The sequence below is a fragment of the Heterocephalus glaber genome, unplaced genomic scaffold, assembly GCF_053883595.1.
Source record: "Heterocephalus glaber isolate CG9 unplaced genomic scaffold, H.glaber_assembly_v1.0 deba00000942, whole genome shotgun sequence".
NCBI lineage: Eukaryota > Metazoa > Chordata > Mammalia > Rodentia > Bathyergidae > Heterocephalus > Heterocephalus glaber.
Genome location: NW_028258174.1, coordinates 3,435,478 through 3,453,946, shown reverse-complemented (window position 1 = coordinate 3,453,946; position 18,469 = coordinate 3,435,478). Strand labels below are relative to the sequence as shown.

The following is an 18,469-nucleotide window of genomic DNA, read 5'->3' as shown; positions in this document are numbered from 1 at the left end:
CCATCACCTGAAGCCCTGCTGGCTTTTTAATCCATTGCTTCCAAGGTAAGATTCAGTGCCCTGACCACAGGCCAGGGGGCCTCTTGTGGTTGAGTTCTCACCAAGCCCTCAAGCTTAATCTCCACACCCACACTGCTTAGCATCAGTCTTGCTGTTCCTCCAGGCCCCAGCTTCAGTGAGGCATGAGCAGGAGGCCGTTGTCCATCTTGCTCATCTTTTCACCACCGTGCCAAGTCCAAGACCAGTGCCTGGCTTGAACATCCCCAGAGGGAAGAGTGTCTCGAACAGAAAGGTGAGAACGTCAGAAAGCCTCGAGTTAAGCAGACAGTATCTCTGAGGCACAGAGAATGTGAGGGGATTTTAGGAGCAGAGTAGTTTTTGAAAGTACTGTGAGAAAGAAAAATGGACTTCCTGAAAGGAGTGGCTGTCTGTGTACTAGCTCCCTATTGATCTCATTGGAGGCAGCAGCTCCCTCCCAGGCTCCGAGACTGCCTCACCTCCTCCCTCTCCACACCTGACTGGGCACCTGCTCCACTTCTCCATCACGAGGTCCCTGCAGCTTCGTCTCTGACCCAAGCTCTCTGGCACCCTGAGCGGGCTCCTTCTTTGGTCTCTGCAGGTCCAGCTCATCTCCCCACAGGTCTCGGCTCAGAAGCCCTCCTCCGAGGTCCCAGGCCCAGTGGGCAGCAACCACACCCTAAAGGCTCTTCACTCTCTGGAGCACACTCTACCCTTCCAGCTCACCTCCTCTCGCTTCCCTCCACCTACCCTTCCTTCTGACTCCACACCACACAACCCCCTCATCCTTTCACAGTGCCACACCTCTGGAGGGCTCCTCCACTCCGACATCCTCCTGGATTGTGATCCTCCTGTCCTTCCTACTGGTCACCCCTGTTCAGTCCTCAGTACCCTGTCAGGCTCACTGCTCCTCTGGGAGACTGCTCAGAAGGTGGTCAAGCACTTCCTCTTCTGTGTCAACAAGCACCGCTCCTGCCCCTGCTGCCCCATCACAGAGTCAAGTGTTTCATGGACTTTATCCCCCACGCTGGGCTTCTCTAGTGCACAAACTCTCATTCTTTCTACATACAAGTCAATCAAATGTGCAAATAAAAAGCTCTTCAGACATTCAGTTGCTGGCTGGCTGGGTGGGTGAAACTCAGGAGGAGGAGGGGGAAGAAGGAAAGGAGAATGGAGAGGGGAAGCTTCCCCTTAAAGCCTCTGGCAAGAAAGTTCAGGAGATTAACAGAGGCCTGGGTGGACCAGAGTTTAAAGCCCTGAGGGAGAAGTGTCTAGAAGGGGCCCCTGAGCAGATGCTGCCCTGAAGGCCCCCCACTTTGAGGGCTGCCCCCACTCTCAGGGCCAGGTGGGGGTGGTACGCTGCTTGCTCAAATCAGTGGCTTTTTCTGGGGAAGAAAAAATGTAGAAAAATGGGTGGGAAGAGAGTCTAGCTACAAAGCATTGTAACAGCAAAGGCAAGTTCCAGGTTGGTCCACTTAACTCTGAGCTTTGTTTCAAATGTTGAGCTCATTGTATATAAGTGAAAATTTAAAATCCAATACAACTCCTAGTTGAATAGAGGTAACTTTGAGATCACTAATGAGTCCTGCAGGAGCAGTCTGCAGCCTTTGTCCTCCCCACCCCCAGGAGAGCCACCCATTTGGCCTGCTCCCAAGGCAGAAGTTCACCCAAGTCCAAGTTTATTGAATCAATATAGTTTCTTAACTTTCCACTCTAATCTATATTCTTCCTAATTCTACTTACATGAATTTCTTTTTATTGTACATAATATTTTAAGCAACCTCAAATCCTTTACTTAAGAAAAGCATACGTTAAATGAACATACAGATACTTGTTCAGTTTTTAAAGGACTCCCAACCTCAGGAGTATCATTTCACCAAAAAATACCAAACTGAAAAACATGAGTTTTGATTCTTGCTTTTCCCACCTCCTAATCTGCATCTGTGTGGGACACACATGTGGAGACAGAAGGCAACTAGTAGGAAGAAGGAAGAAAGGCAAAATACAATTGATAATCAACAGAGTGGATTAATAAAAATTTGAGCATCCCCACTTATCAGCAGTTGTGAGATGATCTTTGGGACAAAAAAGCATGTAAATTTTTGGTAGTATAGTCAAGGAAGAAACATTCCATTATGATTCTGGCTACTAATTTGCTGAAATATGGCTGAGCCAAGCTCATTTTTTCTTAGGCAGCCATTTCTTTGTTCTCTACTTTCCTAATGATAAGAGGCACCTTCCTCAATCAGCTAAGATACCCTGCGAATCTGGCATAGCTGCCTATCTTGTATTGAATGAGTTGAGCCTTGAAGTTCTTGTTGTGACATCAACATTGGGAGGGCCATTTTATTTATTTATTTGCTTGTTTGCCTTTGAGATATGACCTCACTATGTTGCTCAGGCTGGCCTCAAATTCTTGAGCCTCCTGAGTGCTGGGATTATAGGTGTACACCACCTTGCCCAGTGGGAGATCCATTTTAGAATCGAATCTTTTTTTTTTGGACTGGGGATCGAATTTGGGTCCTTGAGCCTGCGCAGCAGGCAGCGAAACCACTGAGCTAAATCCCTAGCCGGGGAGATCCATTTTAAAGGGAAAAATTACTCTAAGTAGAGATCGTACAATTTATAAAGGCTCAAGCAGCATTTTAATACAGTAAAATTAGAACCCCAAAGAGTTAGCATCTATTTTTTTTTCCAAATTGAGTATTGGTACTTAATTATGAATTTTAAATTGTGTTTTCAACTACAAATTAATTGAAAAACTTGAGTAAACACAAGAAAACTTTGTTTTAAAATCTGTGTACCCTGACTTGGGTCACAACACAGGCCTGGCAGCTGTGGCCCTATTCCCAACATCCCCTGCTGCTGTGGGTGGGGGCAAGACAGAGAAGGTCATGGAGTAAACCTCAGTCTCCACATTTGGCCATTTCCAGAGTGGGTGACCCTCTCTTCCCTTTGCACTCTTTCTCCCTTCAAGCCTCAGTCCCCAGGGGACTCGCTGAATTGCCGAATTCTGCCCTAGATGGCAACCAGCCATCAGTGCTATCCCAGAGCAGGGTGGCTTGTGGTTCACCACGGAACTCTTGCTCAGGTGCAGCAGAAGTTACACAGGCTTTCCAGCCAGCCCAGAAGCGTCACCATCCACCGTGACACTGTTGTCTGGAGAATCAATTCTCCAATTCTGAAAAGATTTCAAAGAAACCCCTGGAACATAATGCAATTGAAAACTGCACCATTAACAGTCTGGAAATTATCCTTCTTCAACCCAAACCAGCATTAAGATTTAGTTTTATTTATTTGTATATATCAAGTACAACTATGTTGATATACTGAGCAGTTGCTTGCTGGGATATAAAGCTATCTCATGAGCTATATTTCATTTGCTTCCTAAGGCAACTCCAAGAGGCAGACAGGAAAGGTATTAATGTACCCTAGATGAGGAAACTGAGGCTCAGGAAGTCTACCAGCTTCTAAGTTAGTTGGTGCCCTGGGCTTCTGGTTCCTTGTCTGTTGCTTCCCCCATTGTATTTGGCATTTATCTGTAAATGCATGGATTTTATTTCTCAATTGTCTGACATGTCCAAAACCCAAATGCCCTGAGCTTTATCTCAACTTAACTGCCAAGTGCAAAATGGTTCACTTCCCACTGATGATGTGAAAGAATACAGCCGCGAGAGACTGCAGATGGTGTCGAGTGATTTAAAACCAAAGCCATGCTATTTTCCAACCTCAGCTAAACCATCTCCCTCTATTAATAAAAAGCACATTCATTTTTTGCATTTGTGCCCAACTGAGACCACATACATGCCTAAATGAGAGCCTGTGTGGTAACCCAAGAAGTTTCATATTGGCTCACATATGATTAATACAGTTCTGGCTGAGATGAAAGAAACCAGTGGCAAGATGCCCCTGTACACATGAAACTACTGGTACCAAAGATTTTTAAGCATTTTATTGGAATTTTCTAATATATATGCATATGAAAGTATTATTAATGCATAATCCTTGACAGCACTTGGCACCTGGTCACAGAGGCCTCTTTGGCACATTCCTACCATGGCTGTCCAACTTCAGCAGAAAATAGTTCTGTTCTCAAGCCCCCACCATGTCCTACTTTGCTTTATTCTTTCTCTATTTACTGTCTCTATGTCAGTTTCCTTGGCAAAATGAGTAGATAGCTGAGTCTTCTAATAAACACTAATATATATATATATAATATATATAATATATATATCAATACAGGAGACATTTTATACATCATGTAAATTATAGAGAATGGCAATAGGGCAAAATAAAGGAAAAAAATCTGAAAAATATGCATTAAGCACTACCAAGTTGGGGTTCAATTCCCAGCACCACAAAAACAAACAAGAATAACCTACCAAGTAATAACACCAATTTTCACAGTTACATATGCAAGTTTGTGATATTTCTTCATTGCCATGATGAATAATATTTATAGTAAAGAGGTGAGGCTTAGCAGATACGATTGCAATAGAAAGCAAGTGGCTGTATTTGGCAACAGCCTGCACAGATGCTTACTTCCCACCCTGAACTTCCTTGCTGTTGAGCAGGTGTCATTAGCATAACATGCCTGGCTATGCTCCTCCCTGCACTTCCTGACCGGTGAGCTTGGATAGGACCCAGGCATTGCAGCACAACCTCTTCCTGGCCCTCCTCCCTTTTCCATGCGGAAGTGTGCTGCCAACAGAACACAAAGTGTTCTCTGCTCTTCTAGAGAGACAGCCTAGGACTGGGAAGTGAATGTAATTTGGGGGTTGAGGATTAGAAAGTAGGCTTGTCTCAGCTGTAAGCTACAATCCTCCAACAGGATGATAGCTCCTCTTCCACCCATCCTCCTTAATCTCTTTATTTTCAGTTCAAAACCCAAGCTATTGCATGTTTAGGGCCTGAGTCTCCCAGGTCTTCAGATTCACTGTTCATGGAGAATCAGAAGCCAATCTGAGTTGCCTATGGGCAGCTCCTTCCCAAGAAAGGGAGGAGAAGGAAGAGGGGGCACCAGAACCCTGAATCCAGTGAGTGAGTGGTCAGTTACACAGCTGGGTATGGTATTTTTTTCTAGGAAATAAAATTCATGAATGGGAAACAGCTGTCCCCTTCCTACTAACAAATACATCATTAAAAATTTTACATCATTAAAAAGTTAGCAAGCTTTATAGTGATTAGTACCACAGACTGTGATCAAAAGAGTTTTGTCTAATCTAAGGAACAATATGCCAAACAAAATAAGCCAGGCATAGTTTATGTAGTGTATCCATATCAATTTACATGGTTTATGTAGTGTATCCATATCAATTTCCTGGTTTTGATAATGTTTCATAGTTATGTAAGAGGTCGCCATGGAGAGAAACTGCGTGATGGGTACAGGGGACCTCTGTGTACTATTTTTGCAACATTATGTGCATTTATACATAGTTCAAAATAAAAGTTTAAGAAATGGCAGACGCACAAAAAGTTCACACTGTATATTCCATTTAGATTAATTTTAGAACAGAGAGAGCTTATCTAGGGTGAGAGATTGGAAAAACGGCTCCCAGGTAGAGTGGGCAGTAGAGAGGTGATTGCTGGGAAGGGGTGGGAGAAAATTTCTGAGGTGAGAAAAATCTTCTGTATCTTGATAAAGGTGTGGGTCTCAAGGCTATCTATTTTTGTCAAACTCTTTGAACACACAAGACCTAAGTATTTCACCATATGTAAATCATACCTCAATCAAAATAAGTAATCTCATCTCCTTCCTATTCAAGCAAAACCTTCAAAAGAAATGCTTAAATTCTTTTCTGTCAAATCTCCAACAATGTTATTTTCCCTAAACTCTGAAAACAAAGTGAAGGAACAAAACTGGAACTGATAAGAAGGGAGGACCAAGCCTTCTGAAGACTTTCACTTAGGAAAAGGAAGAATGTGACACTGTAGGGTACTGAGTGAGGAAGGGCAAGGATTTGGATTTGAGGGGTTGCTGGCAGATGCTCGTAGGCTTAAAAGTTAGAGATGTAGAAGGGGACAGGAAAAAGAGGGGTGACTAAGCCAACCATGCTCCCTGGGGGTGCTATGGGACAGGTCTAACTAAAGCAGGGCTAGTACACCTTTCTTTAAGGACTTAATTCAAAATCAAATGACTTGGCTGAGTAGCTCAATGGTAGAGTGTTTGCTTAGCTTGTACAAGGTCCTGTGTTCTATACCCAGCCCTGAAACAATAAAAACTCCACAAAATCAAACAAATGACTATAAAGAAAAAAAAGTTGGAAATACAAATGAATGAAAAAATAGGAATGCAAATTAAAGTTAATTTGGTTTCAACTGTTACACTGTATAACTATAAATTGCCTGGCTGGAAATGTAAGTACACAGAGATTTTCTTTAGTTCCAGCAAAGCTGCTTTGTATGTGAATAGTCTCAAATGTGACACCTGGGAATTCCAGTTTATTTTAGATTCTGAGGCAGAGGGAAGGCTCTTCTCCAATTCCCAGGAGGGGCACAATGGAAGTCAGGCTTGCTGAGGGAGAAGACTCCAGGAATTTCCCTCAACTCCTGTGTTACGCCTTCCTGACTGTTGGTTGTTGTTCAAAGGTCAGAGGATGCGGAACACCTCCTGATAATCCATTCCAGACCAACATTGACAGATCCTTGTTTCTGTTGGTGTCACCTCCTGGGGTGATGCAATATACTACTGACCTTTAGGGGTCTTGTCTGTTAGCTGCCCTGTCTTTCTCTTTTTTGAAGGTTCAGGCAGTTCTCCCTAAGTTCTAGTATTCTTGAATTTGGTGAACATGAATAATTTCCCCTGCTTACTCTTACAATTTTATAGATAAACTCACTTCTCCAGCTTTGGCAGCCTGAGATACAAACACTTTGCCTTGGTGCACAGGCAGCAGCTCCTTGGTTCCTTGGATCACCTCTTCTCAAAGTGCTATAATGTAGAAGTGAGTGCGACACCGACCACGAGGAACCACAGCTTTGGAGAAGAATGGGCACTGGAATACTATTACCTGGTGTGGGGATCATCAGGAAGCTGGACCTTACTGGCAGCTGTCTCCCCGACCACTGTCTCACTCACCACCAGGACATGTCTGGCCTGGAACAAGCACTCCACAAACACTTGTAAAATGGCTCTTGGTTGCAGCCACATGGTGATAAACATATATGCATGCACAGATATACCCACAATCACACATAAGAAATAGCACCAACCCATGGATCAGTATATTTTCCTCTAAGTAACATCAGCCCATCTGGTATGAAGGACTTTACCTTCACACCATTTCTTCATCTTCATTACAATCAGCCCAACATCTAAGTGTGGCCGTGCCTCTTAACTGGGCCTTCGCCATCAGAGATCCTACCCTGGCACTTGTCATGTTCCATGGACACATTCTCCTCCTGTCACTTCCCAGCACTGTGGTGTTTATCAGTTTAATATCTTCTTGGATGCATTTGTCTTTCTGCCACTCTGACCTCATCTTGTCTTCCTCTCACTCAGCCCGCCCACTGCTCTTGCTGCCCCAGGCCATTTCCCATGGCCTGGCATTTGAGACACATGACTGTACCCTCTGAATCTCGCCTCCCACAACTCCTCCACAGAGACCCCAACCTCTTCAGCACCTCCCAAACACACCTTATTTATTTCCAACGTGAGTATTCAGCATCCACTTTCCCAAATCCTACGTAACACTCTGGATCCAGCTATAGCCGACACTTTCCACCCATTCGCTGGGCTCCTAAAGGACAGCTGTAGGGAAACAGGAGGACTCTAGCCCTGTGTCAGACACTAAGATGTGCAGAGTTTGGTAACAAGAGTTTCCCGCAAAGTGCTAAAGCTACTGATGTTCTCTGGGTTGCAAGTTGTAAAGGCTGGCTAATGTTGCTACTTTACCTTTTTTTGTCTTGGTCATGTTCTCATTCTCTCTGGCTTACAGGCATTATTTTATTATTATTACAACCTCAAGTGCTTTATTTATTTTTCAGTTGAACAGAGTTACTTTGAAAAATGTCTCATGAGCTGGAGTTGCCAGGTTCCGGAAGGTGGTATAGACAAACAGTTCTGCTCCTGGCCAGATCTGTCTGGCTGAATATGGGCCTGAGGTGGCTGGTAAAGAGCCAGGCAATGTTACACATTCACAAGAGTGGAGGTTTTCATCCACTCTCACAGTGAAGTCACGTGCGTATCTTATCACATATATGATACAAAACAGCTTTTCTTTGTTTGAATTAAGTATAAGGGAATGTCCAGTCTAGGGATTCTGTGAATGACAACCCTAAAACAATGCTTCCTTCCTCCCCAAATCTGTAAACACACACAGTTGACACAAATGACACTGGGTAACAACAGAAGGAGCATGTTCTCGGGTGGTATCAACAACAGGCTCCACATTTTCTTGCTGGACAAGGGTGTGGGGCGCTGACTGTGGCCCAGGCAGAGGCCCCACCCATGCCAGATCCAAGGCGGTTCAAAGGCTTTGGAGACAATGAGCTGCGTGTCTTTGGAAGGCAGTGAACAGGGAGGCGGAAGTTCTACAGTGCCCCCTAGAGGGAAGAAGATGAGGATCTGACCCAGTTGGCATCAGAGGATGCTGAGTCTGGGGAAAACAGAAAGAGGACAGAAGGGAGGAACGCCCTGAACTTACTGGCATACCAGACGCCCCATTTCTTGATCTGACATATTTTTGGCCACAATAACACTCAATTCTGCTTTATACCAATTGATTTTATAAAATATTACATATATAAAATAGGTTGGAAAGACTGTTTTCAACTAGACAATAAATCCACAAGCTGTTGCACAGAAATTTTAAATGGCATAAATATCTCAATATGGGGTAATATTGTGCAGTCATTAAAAAGAGTAAGTTTATAGAGTTGACACAAGATACTTGTACTATATATTGTTAGGTGAGAGAAGAGAAATACACAGAATATACCATAGTTAAAAACTTATATGTGTATTAAAAGGTATTGAGAACATTAAATAATGTTAGTGAACTTTGGACCGAAGGAGAAAGGGAAAGGAGGGAAGAGGATCATAAACAGCTTTTAGGGCCGGGGCTTTAGCTCAGTGGCATCAAGCCTGGCTCACAAGTGCAAGGTCCTGAGTTCAGTCCCTGGTACAAAAAAAAGAAAGCTTTTAAAATTAACAGGTTCCACAAAAGAGAGTTATGTAAAATTTAAATACATGTTATAGGTATTTACCAAAATGTCAAAGATATGTTATTACATCTCAGGGTAAAAATATTTCAGATGATTTTTCTATTTTTTCTTATACTTTCCTATATTTTAGCAGCAATTATAATCATTATATAATCAGAAATAACTGTTTTCATTGAGGAAAAAAATCTGAATCACTAGGAATATGAAAATAATATTTCTTAAGTCTTCCTAGCCAAAGCATAGCATACCAATAGAATTTTGCAACATTTATGACCAAAAGAGATTTTCACATTTGTCTTCAAAATGAAGAAAGTCCAAAGTCCTAAATTAATAATTATCATAAATATTTTAAGGATCTTGAGGCCAATGCGTAAATCTAATTTTTAACAGGCTTTCCCAAAGGCTTAGAGCACTCTGAGTGCTGCATCAATCCTCATTAGCTGACAAGCACATTTCAAATCACATGAATGATTACAATGAAAGATGCCATTATTTGATATACAAATGCTATTAAGAGTAAAATCTCATCTAAAAAAGAACATGAAAGCCACCATGCCTGGCTCTCCTCTGCTAGTCTCTTAAATAGTAACTGCTATTAGATAACATGAAAATTAATTTTGTACACCTAGCATTTCAAGTAAAATACTTACCTGGACTAACAAGTGGCCTGAATTAGGCAAACATGTACCACATGTCTTGATGTTCTCATTCATTTGCTTTATCAAATGTGCCAATATTCCCAGAGTACCTTTGATGATCATTTCATCAAGAAATCTTGGATTTCCAGATATGAATTTGATAGTCCCCACACAGTATAAAAAAGCTTCGGTGTTAGTCTGCAGGTCTTCACTTCTCAGAACCCCCAGTAATGATTCTGCCAAAAGATGAATTATTATAAATGTCTGAGTATAACAGAAATATGTTAAAGCACTTGTATGTGAAGGTCAAATACAATTTATAAAATATGTTTGTACAAAGCTACACTCTAATGCTTGTTACAAGTTACTCAAATAAGCAAAGCCTACTTTTAGCTATGACAAATCTCTGCAGCAGTAATGACAACAGGATGGGGGTTATTAATATACAAGTGAGAAAGTGTTCTTTTAACTGAATGCCATTTCTTGCCTCGTGCTCATATTTACCAGCCTTCATTTTTACTTATAAAAGTTCAAGTTAATATAGAATACTAATAATTAAAGCAATTGAAGAGTTAAATTTCAACAAACCTTTAAGAATATATTTCTATAGTTGATGATGTATTAATGAAATATAAATCAAATTGGGAGTTTTAAAAATCTCAATCACCACATAAAAGGGCCAATTTGGGTATAATATCCAATCTTTCCCAAGATAACTTAAGAATATTTATCCAACTACTAGTTTTAGAAGTAAACCAAGCAACTCTAAAAGGGTAATAATGCAAAACTTATATTTAAGTTTATTAATGTTAATGTGATCATTTGTCAGATTCTTTCTTTGTACGATTCTTAATTAGTTGATTTAGTGTTAGACATTTCTTTCAGCATTGGTTTTGACCCTGTCTGCTGGGGTTAGAAAAAAAGTATTGAGATAATTTAGATCATTTACCCTATGTTACCATAAGAAGACTGAGAGTGTCTCCCCTGTATCAGTAACATAAATTAATGAAATATTTCCATTTAGGTGAGTAAGCATCTTAGGTACTTAAACTGGATGTGGTGGCACACATGTATAATCCTGGCACTCAGGAGGCTGAGGCAGAAGAATGGCTGCAAGTTCAAGGCCAACTTAGGCTACACAGTGAGTTCAGGACCAGCTTGAACTAAATAGTGAGACCTTCTCTCAAACAAACAAAAAATTGTTTAGAAATACATCAAGAATTAGGTATTAATAGCTAGGTGATTAAAAGGTAATAAAACTTCTTTACCTATACATGTGAAATTTTGATGTCAGATTTCTGTAACAGTACAGGTGTCTTTTAATTTTTAGTCATTCTTACTATATCAAAAGACTAATATTTTAATTATAAAATAAACTACTAGGTGTTTTTTTCTAATAGTAAATTCATGACTAGAAAATGATTTTTTATAAATGCACCTTGAAAAGTCATGTAATATTAATAATATAATATTAAGAAAACAAAACAAAGCCCCATCTGTCATACAGGCTCCAAATGATCCATTAAACGTAATGGGAAAATACAGAGAAGCATATGAAAAATAAGCATCGCATACATGGGGAATAAAAATATAAAGTGAATGTCTAAATTTTAAAAATGTATTACAGTATAACAAACATCGCCATTAAGCCCTCTCAACTCCTTGCTTCAAACACACTTATCCTAACATTCTTGTCACTTTTAGAAGTCCTCTCTTTTTTTTTTTTTTTTTGAACCGGGGATCGAACTCAGGTCCTTGCGCTTGCACAGCAGGTGACAAAACAACTGAGCTAAATCCCTGGCCCTAGAAGTCCTCCCTTATAAGTGTGTTTACATAGTGTGATAAAAATATAGTGAATGCTACTGCCACATGTCCTGAAACTGAGGTTGTAAAAACCCTATGGTATGTCCTTGTCACCTTATTCACCAGCTCTGGCAACATCATGCAACTTTAGCACTTCTCCAAAGTCAAAATGACCATGAAAGTCGAACATTCTGAATGAATTCATAGGCAACTGCAACAGTGAATCCAAAGATGCTTACTGGAGCTGCTCCACAAGGTGGCAAGAACAAGGGGATCAGTTTTGAAGTGAGGGAGAGGGTTTTGAGGGGGATTGATAGCAACCTGTCTTCTATAGTACATTTAAAAATTTTTAAACATTCATCATGTTTCAATCACATCTCATAACTTCTGCTTTTACTAGAAAATAAAATATTCCTGCTATTATTAATTATAAATTTCTCTCCAAACTTTTCATTTGTACTCAAGTGTAACATTTGCTTAGTGGTGGCACTAAATGATACTTACCCAGAATGTTTTCATTTTGAATCAGAGAATCATTCTTCTCACTCCTGCTAATTTTAAATATAAGTTTGCAGACATTAAGAAGATTCTTTCTACTCACTTTAAGCTGCAGGGAAAGAAAACACTTCTATTTCTAATGCAGAGGGAAATAAAGACATGCCATATTTTTAAAAACACAAATATCTATATTAAAAATGCAGCAAGAGTATTTGTAAACATAATTAGTTTTACAGAAACCAGCTTTGAAAAGTTTAAATATGTGGTTTCTACAGAAACCACATATTTACTACGGTATCTATCTCAATTATATTAAATACAATATAAATGATCTTCAGAGTAAGAACATTTTAATAATAAGCATTTACTTCTTACTTTGTAATGTTTTATATTTACATGTGAGTTATTAGTTATTTTTAAGGAGTATGAGGAAGAAAAGGGAGGTAAGACAATTTTAATACGTTTAATCAAATGGGGTAATTGCCTTTAAACACAAAAATAAAGATAGATACCACAATGTCAGGGTAAAATAATTTCAAAAAGAATCTATAGTGAAGGAAAAAAGGAAAATAAAAAAGTACGTCCTGTCACCTTGTGTAAAAATATTAAAAATTAACGCTGTCTGATTAGACCATACATATATATTTATTTTAAGGCTCTTTCTGGAGTGCTTTGAGATAATCATTAATGCTTGAAATTGAAAATTACCTTCTAAATCATACAAAAACATCTAAGTAAATGAAATAGGGGGCAGTAAGAAAGTATATTTTCTTTTTAAGAAAAGCATAGTATAGGATGTCTAGCTGAATCAAATGGTCTAAAGTAGCTGTGTATTTACCACTTTAACAAAAGTAGTAAAAAAAAATCTAAATGTCTAATAATAGAGACTAGTTTGATAAACCGTGGAGCATAGTACTATTCATATGAAGCAGTCACAAAGATTATAACTGAACACTATGTCTAGAAAGAAAACCCTCCAGTTAGATGGGAACATCTAGTGCCTTCATTGCCACAGTGTAAAAATAGGCTCACCAGAATGAGTCATCAGGACAAATAAATATTTCTGTGTGAAAGGATAACATATGGGTCATTATTTTAGTATCAAAACTATCTTTAATATTGTTTACTAGTGAGTTTCTTTAGATTTTTGTAAAAGATAATGGAATTTGTTAACATATTTGTTAAAGGTTCATTCTTTTTTTGTTGTTGTTGTTAAAGGTTCCTTCTGTCTGATCCACAAATGCTTTCCGAGCATAAGCTCTGGGTGGCTCAGTCCCAGGCTGGAGGGCAGAGGTGGGGAATGTGGCCCAGGAGCTCCGGCACCTGCCCCCCCCCCCGCCCCCCTCACCTGAGTGTGTTGGGAATGCAGAGTCTCAGGCGCAGCCTTATGGAGTCAGAATCTGCATTTTAACAAGCTCCCTACTGGGTTCACATGAATATTAAAAGTCTGAGAGCCACCGTTTTTCTTTGAAGCCTCAGAAACTAAGACAGGCCAGAGGGGAGAATTTTTCTGCCCTCAGGCACAAAAAAGGTTAGGGCTGGAGAGCTGCCTAGCCTTCTTAAGCCCCCGGGGTTCAATCTCCAGCACTGGGAGCAGGGCTGTTGAGTAAATGGCAATACCATTCAAAAACCCAGAAAACAAGATGACTGGGGGTGGGGGGAGGTTGTGGCACATGCCTGTAATCTCAGCACTCTGGGAGTAAGGAGGATCACAAATTCCAGGGCAGACTGGGAATTCAGCGACTTAGGGAGAACTTGTCTCAAAAAAAAAAAAAAAAAAAAATGTTGGGGATGTAGCTCAGTGTGAAGGCCCTGGTTTGATCCCCAGTATGGAAGGGTGGGGAGGGGAGGTGGCGGTTTCTGTTTCATAGAAACACAGTGTATTTTGTTCTTAGGATTTGGAAATATATCTGAATCAGCTGACTATCTCCCACTAGATTGTGAGTGCCTGCGGTCATAACCATGATGCTTCTCTTTCTATGTGTGTTATGTGGCACGTGTTCTACACCTAACAAAGCTTGTTGACTACAACTTATGCCTCCTCCACCACATCTCACATTTAGTGAAAAATGACAAAGGGAAAAAAATTTGTTTTAAGGGTTTTATCAAAATAATGACAGCAATGAGAGAGAGAGAGAGAGAGAATACAGACCTCCCACAACTTCCAGGACTGCTATAACCTAAACCAGTTTATATTCAAAGCAAATTCCTATCACTTCTCCATTGAGAACTACAAAGTTATAACTTTAAGACATGAAAAGAGCTGGGCATGGTGGTGAATGCCTGTAATCCCAGCATTTGGGAAGCTGAGGCAGGAGCATCATCAGGAGTTCAAGGCCAGCCTGGGCTACATAGTGAGTTTGAGGCCAGCCTGAACTACATAGCAAGACCCTGTCTCAAAAAAAAAAGTATGAAAAGATAATAAAATATGGCATTATATGCAAGAATTGCAGACTACTTCATAAAGATGAGCACTTTCCCACTCCCTCCACTACCTCTGTCCAGCTTTTTCTCCCTATACTGCTCACTGTGCCCTTTGGCTGCTGGCTCCCCTATTCCACTGCCAGCCTTAGAGGACAGGAGCATTTTATTCACTTGTATTCCCAGTATTAAGGAAGAACTCTTGACAAAGTAAGTTTTCATATAGGATAGTTTTTTCTTCTTATACTGAAAATAGGACTTTATTCCATTCAAAGCAAATTTGGCAAATTAAAGAAAAATAAGCAAAGTTTAAAAATCACTCCTAATAGCCAAGCATGGTAGTACACCTATAATCCCAGCACTCTGGGAGGCTGAGTCAAGAGTATTGCAGATTTGAGCCCAGCCTGAGCTATTTTAGTGACTGTGAGAATCTGTCTTAAAAAAATAAAACAAACAAACAAACAAAAAGGGCTGAGACTGTAGCTCCGTGAGAAGGTCTGGATTCAATCCCCAATACTAATGCATGGGGTGCTAGATTTCCCCCCCGCTGTGGAATACAGTTCCATCCATACTATGCATATGTTTGTACTCTTTAAAATAATCTTAATATAGGCTGATGTATTTTTGTAAGATTTTTAAATAAAAAGATTAAAATTAAAATGAATGTCTGGCAAATTTCCATTTACCCAAAGAATGCAAGAAATCAGAACAACTAACATTATGTTCTCTGAATGTGCTTAACTAGAAATAATTCACATATCTGAATTATAATATTAAATAGGTAGGTAGAATAAATATTGGCAGAGGTGAAAAGCTTCTTAGTTCCATATATCTTTAGTCTTTGGTGATTCTCCTTCATCAATTCTTCTGATATGGCTTTTCAAAAACTGCACATGGAAACCCTCACAGAGGCCTAGCCTGCATAGGATCTTGCCTGCAATGACACAGTCAGGTCAAGTGGTAGACAGGAATTTGGACGTAATGGCCCCTTCTGACCTCATGGTCCTGTAGTTAACCAGAAGGCATAAGCTACCTAACCCTGTGCTCTGGTTTAACCCACAGTCTTATCTTCATTCAGCAAGGCACTCAATGTCACTGAGAGGGCTTTGTTTAATCACACACCCAGTTTAGAATTTGTTCACTGCCTGGAAGATCACTTAGTTTTGTTATTTGTTTTGTTTTGTTTTGTTTTGGCTCTAAATTAGTTAAATTGTGCCACATACAGTGGACCCTTGACTTACGAACTCAATGGGTTCCTGGGGGCTGGTTGTAACTAAGTTAGTACAGCTGAGATCTGGATGTTTACCTGGGTACATGCTATAGATTAACAAGAGGCCGATGAATCTTCCACTAGTCCAATTAACCCAAGTTGTTCATACATCAGGCCCACTTGGTCCACTGTATATAGAGTGACACCATTAATAAACAAAGTAAAATTTTCTCTGCAAAGCATTATAGAATTTGTGACTTGCTCATTTCTTTCTTGGCTTGATGTGGAACAATGTGTCCAGGATCCAAATGAAAAGTGTGAAAGGGATCCTTGGGTTTTGGCAGCCTGGGTCCTGCCCAGGGCAGCTACACCAACAGAGCCCTAAGGTTAAATCACTATCCCAAGGACTTTATGCTCTGAGTCACATGTCATGATTTCTAGTTTAGGATGACAACTAAGTAAGAATGTAGCTTTCTCAGAATTATGTAGAACATGCAGTCAGAATATTCTGCTTTATAAAAGACTTCATTATCTAAGACACAGTGGACACTCTCAGTAAGTACACCAAGACTCACCTGCACTGTGTACTTTATGATTTTACATAATGTGAATTATGGGGCGTTCACATAAGGCTCTTACTCTTATGAAACCAGGAAACAAAGCTTCATTCATTTGTTTTTGCGGCTCTCTTAAAACATTCTATAATAATTGTAGCTTATCTTTTGGTTCCAACTGTTTATAGCTTAACAACAAAGCGCTCTCCTCAAACAATGGCATCATTTTGTTCTAGATAAAGTTTTTACAGACTAGTTGGTGTCTAGACTTTTCTTCTAACATTTAACAAGAGAGACCTTCTGTGACCACTGAGGGACCTTCCTGTGGTCACATGCAGTCGTTTTCCTCTTGTACGCTGGTTCATAAAGCACTTGGCTCTTATATCTGTGATCCAAATTAAAGTTATATTCTAAATCATAAGGCAGAATCAAGTACCCAGGAAAAACAGGAGGACAGAGACCATGGCCTGCACTGCCCAACAAGGACCCTGGTCATGTTGCTTGCTTTGAATATATTTGACATTGTCACTTACTTCTTCCCTTTCTTACTTTTTCTTTTTTCTTTCTTTTCTTTAAAATCTAGTCACAATCCAAATGTAAGAATTTATTTGAACAGTTTCCATGTACTCAGCCTTAGTTCCTTACACAATACTTTTTAGTCAAATTCTTGGATGCCAGTTTGTTTACCTGAAGTTTTTCAAGATTCTAAACACAGGCACTGCATTTCTAATCTTCTTTGTAATATTTACAAATAAAGCATTTAACAAACAAAGCTTCTATGTGCTACAGTCTACTAGACCAAAGGAAAGAAAAACTTACTGCTAGGATAATTTTTGCAAGTTTAAGGCTGAGCAAGTCTGAACCAACGTCAACTAGTTTATAGAGTGTCTTCAGGAGAATACTTCTTCTCTTAAATTTATTTCCAAGCATGTTTCCTTCCTCTAAAGCATGTTGAAGTTCTGTGCAAGTGGCACAAACCGTTTCAATGTTTTCTTCTGTCAGAGCAAAGAGAGTAAAGTAACATTTACTAATTAAGATTAAGTTTTCAAGTTGTCAAGTATAGACTGCTGGTGAAAACCCTATAGTTATTTCCATAGACATTTTCAAATTCCTGAACCATATTTTTGCCATTGTGTTGTTGTTGTTTTATTTTGATTTTTTGCCACAGGGTCTTGCTATGCAGTTCAGGCTGGCCTTGAACTCACAGCGATCTTCCTGCCTCAGCCTCCCGAGTGCTAAGATTACAGGTGTGCACCACAATGCCTGGCTTTACCTTCTTATATCTCTTCCATCTGCTTGATTTTTTTTTCCATCTGTGATCCATCTCCTTTCATGTTGACTCATTTATTAATCAATTAGTCAATTAGCTTATCTAGAATACACCATCTTTCAACAAGTATATTAAAGAATGGAACTGCCACCTATTTCAGTTAGTCTCCTTTACTCCAAATGCCCTCCAACTAGACCTGCACACTGCTTGCATCTCTGCCTTCCACCTTTCTTAACAGAGTTCTACAGGCCTAGAATGTTCTTATCCTTTCCCTGCTGATTTTGGTTCTTTAAGTCTATGTTTTGGTGTCTCCAGAAAATTGTACTATTTCACACTCAACAAACAGTACCTTGTACCACTGCTTATTTTTCACATTTACGTGTGTGTGTTGGGTTGTGTACCCAGTGCCTCAATAGATCTCATGCTAAGTAAGTAGCATATCTTTGAATCAATAGCACACAGTATGGTGAGAATATTATTCACACAATCTATAACATAATTGCACACATATTCATTTTCTAATATATCTATTGATGAAAACAATATCAATATTTTCCTGTGAAAATGACTGTCATGTGATAAAAGAAGGCTTTCATGGAACAAAAGCTCAAAATGTCACCAAATCCACTATTATCAGAAAAGAGAAAAATGAAAAGGAGATTTTAGTTAGGAAACAGAGAGACATAGAACATTTTACTTTATAATTATGATTTTGAGGAAAGTCATTTTTGAAAGTGGTAGCCATCATGAGAGGCATACAGGAGCAAAAGTAGCACATAAAAGAGAACATGAGGGGAAATGAAAGAATCCAAGGTATAAGGTATTACATTAAAAATATTATCTCTGATAGATTCCATCACAAAATTTAAAAGTAGGAAACCAATCTTAAATAAAT

At 39.6% G+C, this 18,469-nt stretch overlaps 1 protein-coding gene across 12 annotated transcripts in view; it reads right to left on the bottom strand.

Annotated features, from left to right (window-relative positions):
• Window positions 1–18,469, bottom strand: part of Armc2 (armadillo repeat containing 2) — a 114,428-nt gene that overhangs the window by 47,829 nt on the left and 48,130 nt on the right. For all 12 annotated transcript variants that reach the window (XM_087208653.1, XM_004873956.3, XM_021251543.1 and 9 more), the window contains 3 exons: window positions 17,124–17,299; window positions 12,126–12,228; window positions 9,831–10,054 (listed from right to left, as the gene is read on the bottom strand). In XM_087208653.1, coding sequence (XP_087064779.1) covers window positions 9,831–10,054; window positions 12,126–12,228; window positions 17,124–17,299 — 503 coding nt within the window. The remainder of the gene's footprint in view (window positions 1–9,830; window positions 10,055–12,125; window positions 12,229–17,123; window positions 17,300–18,469) is intronic.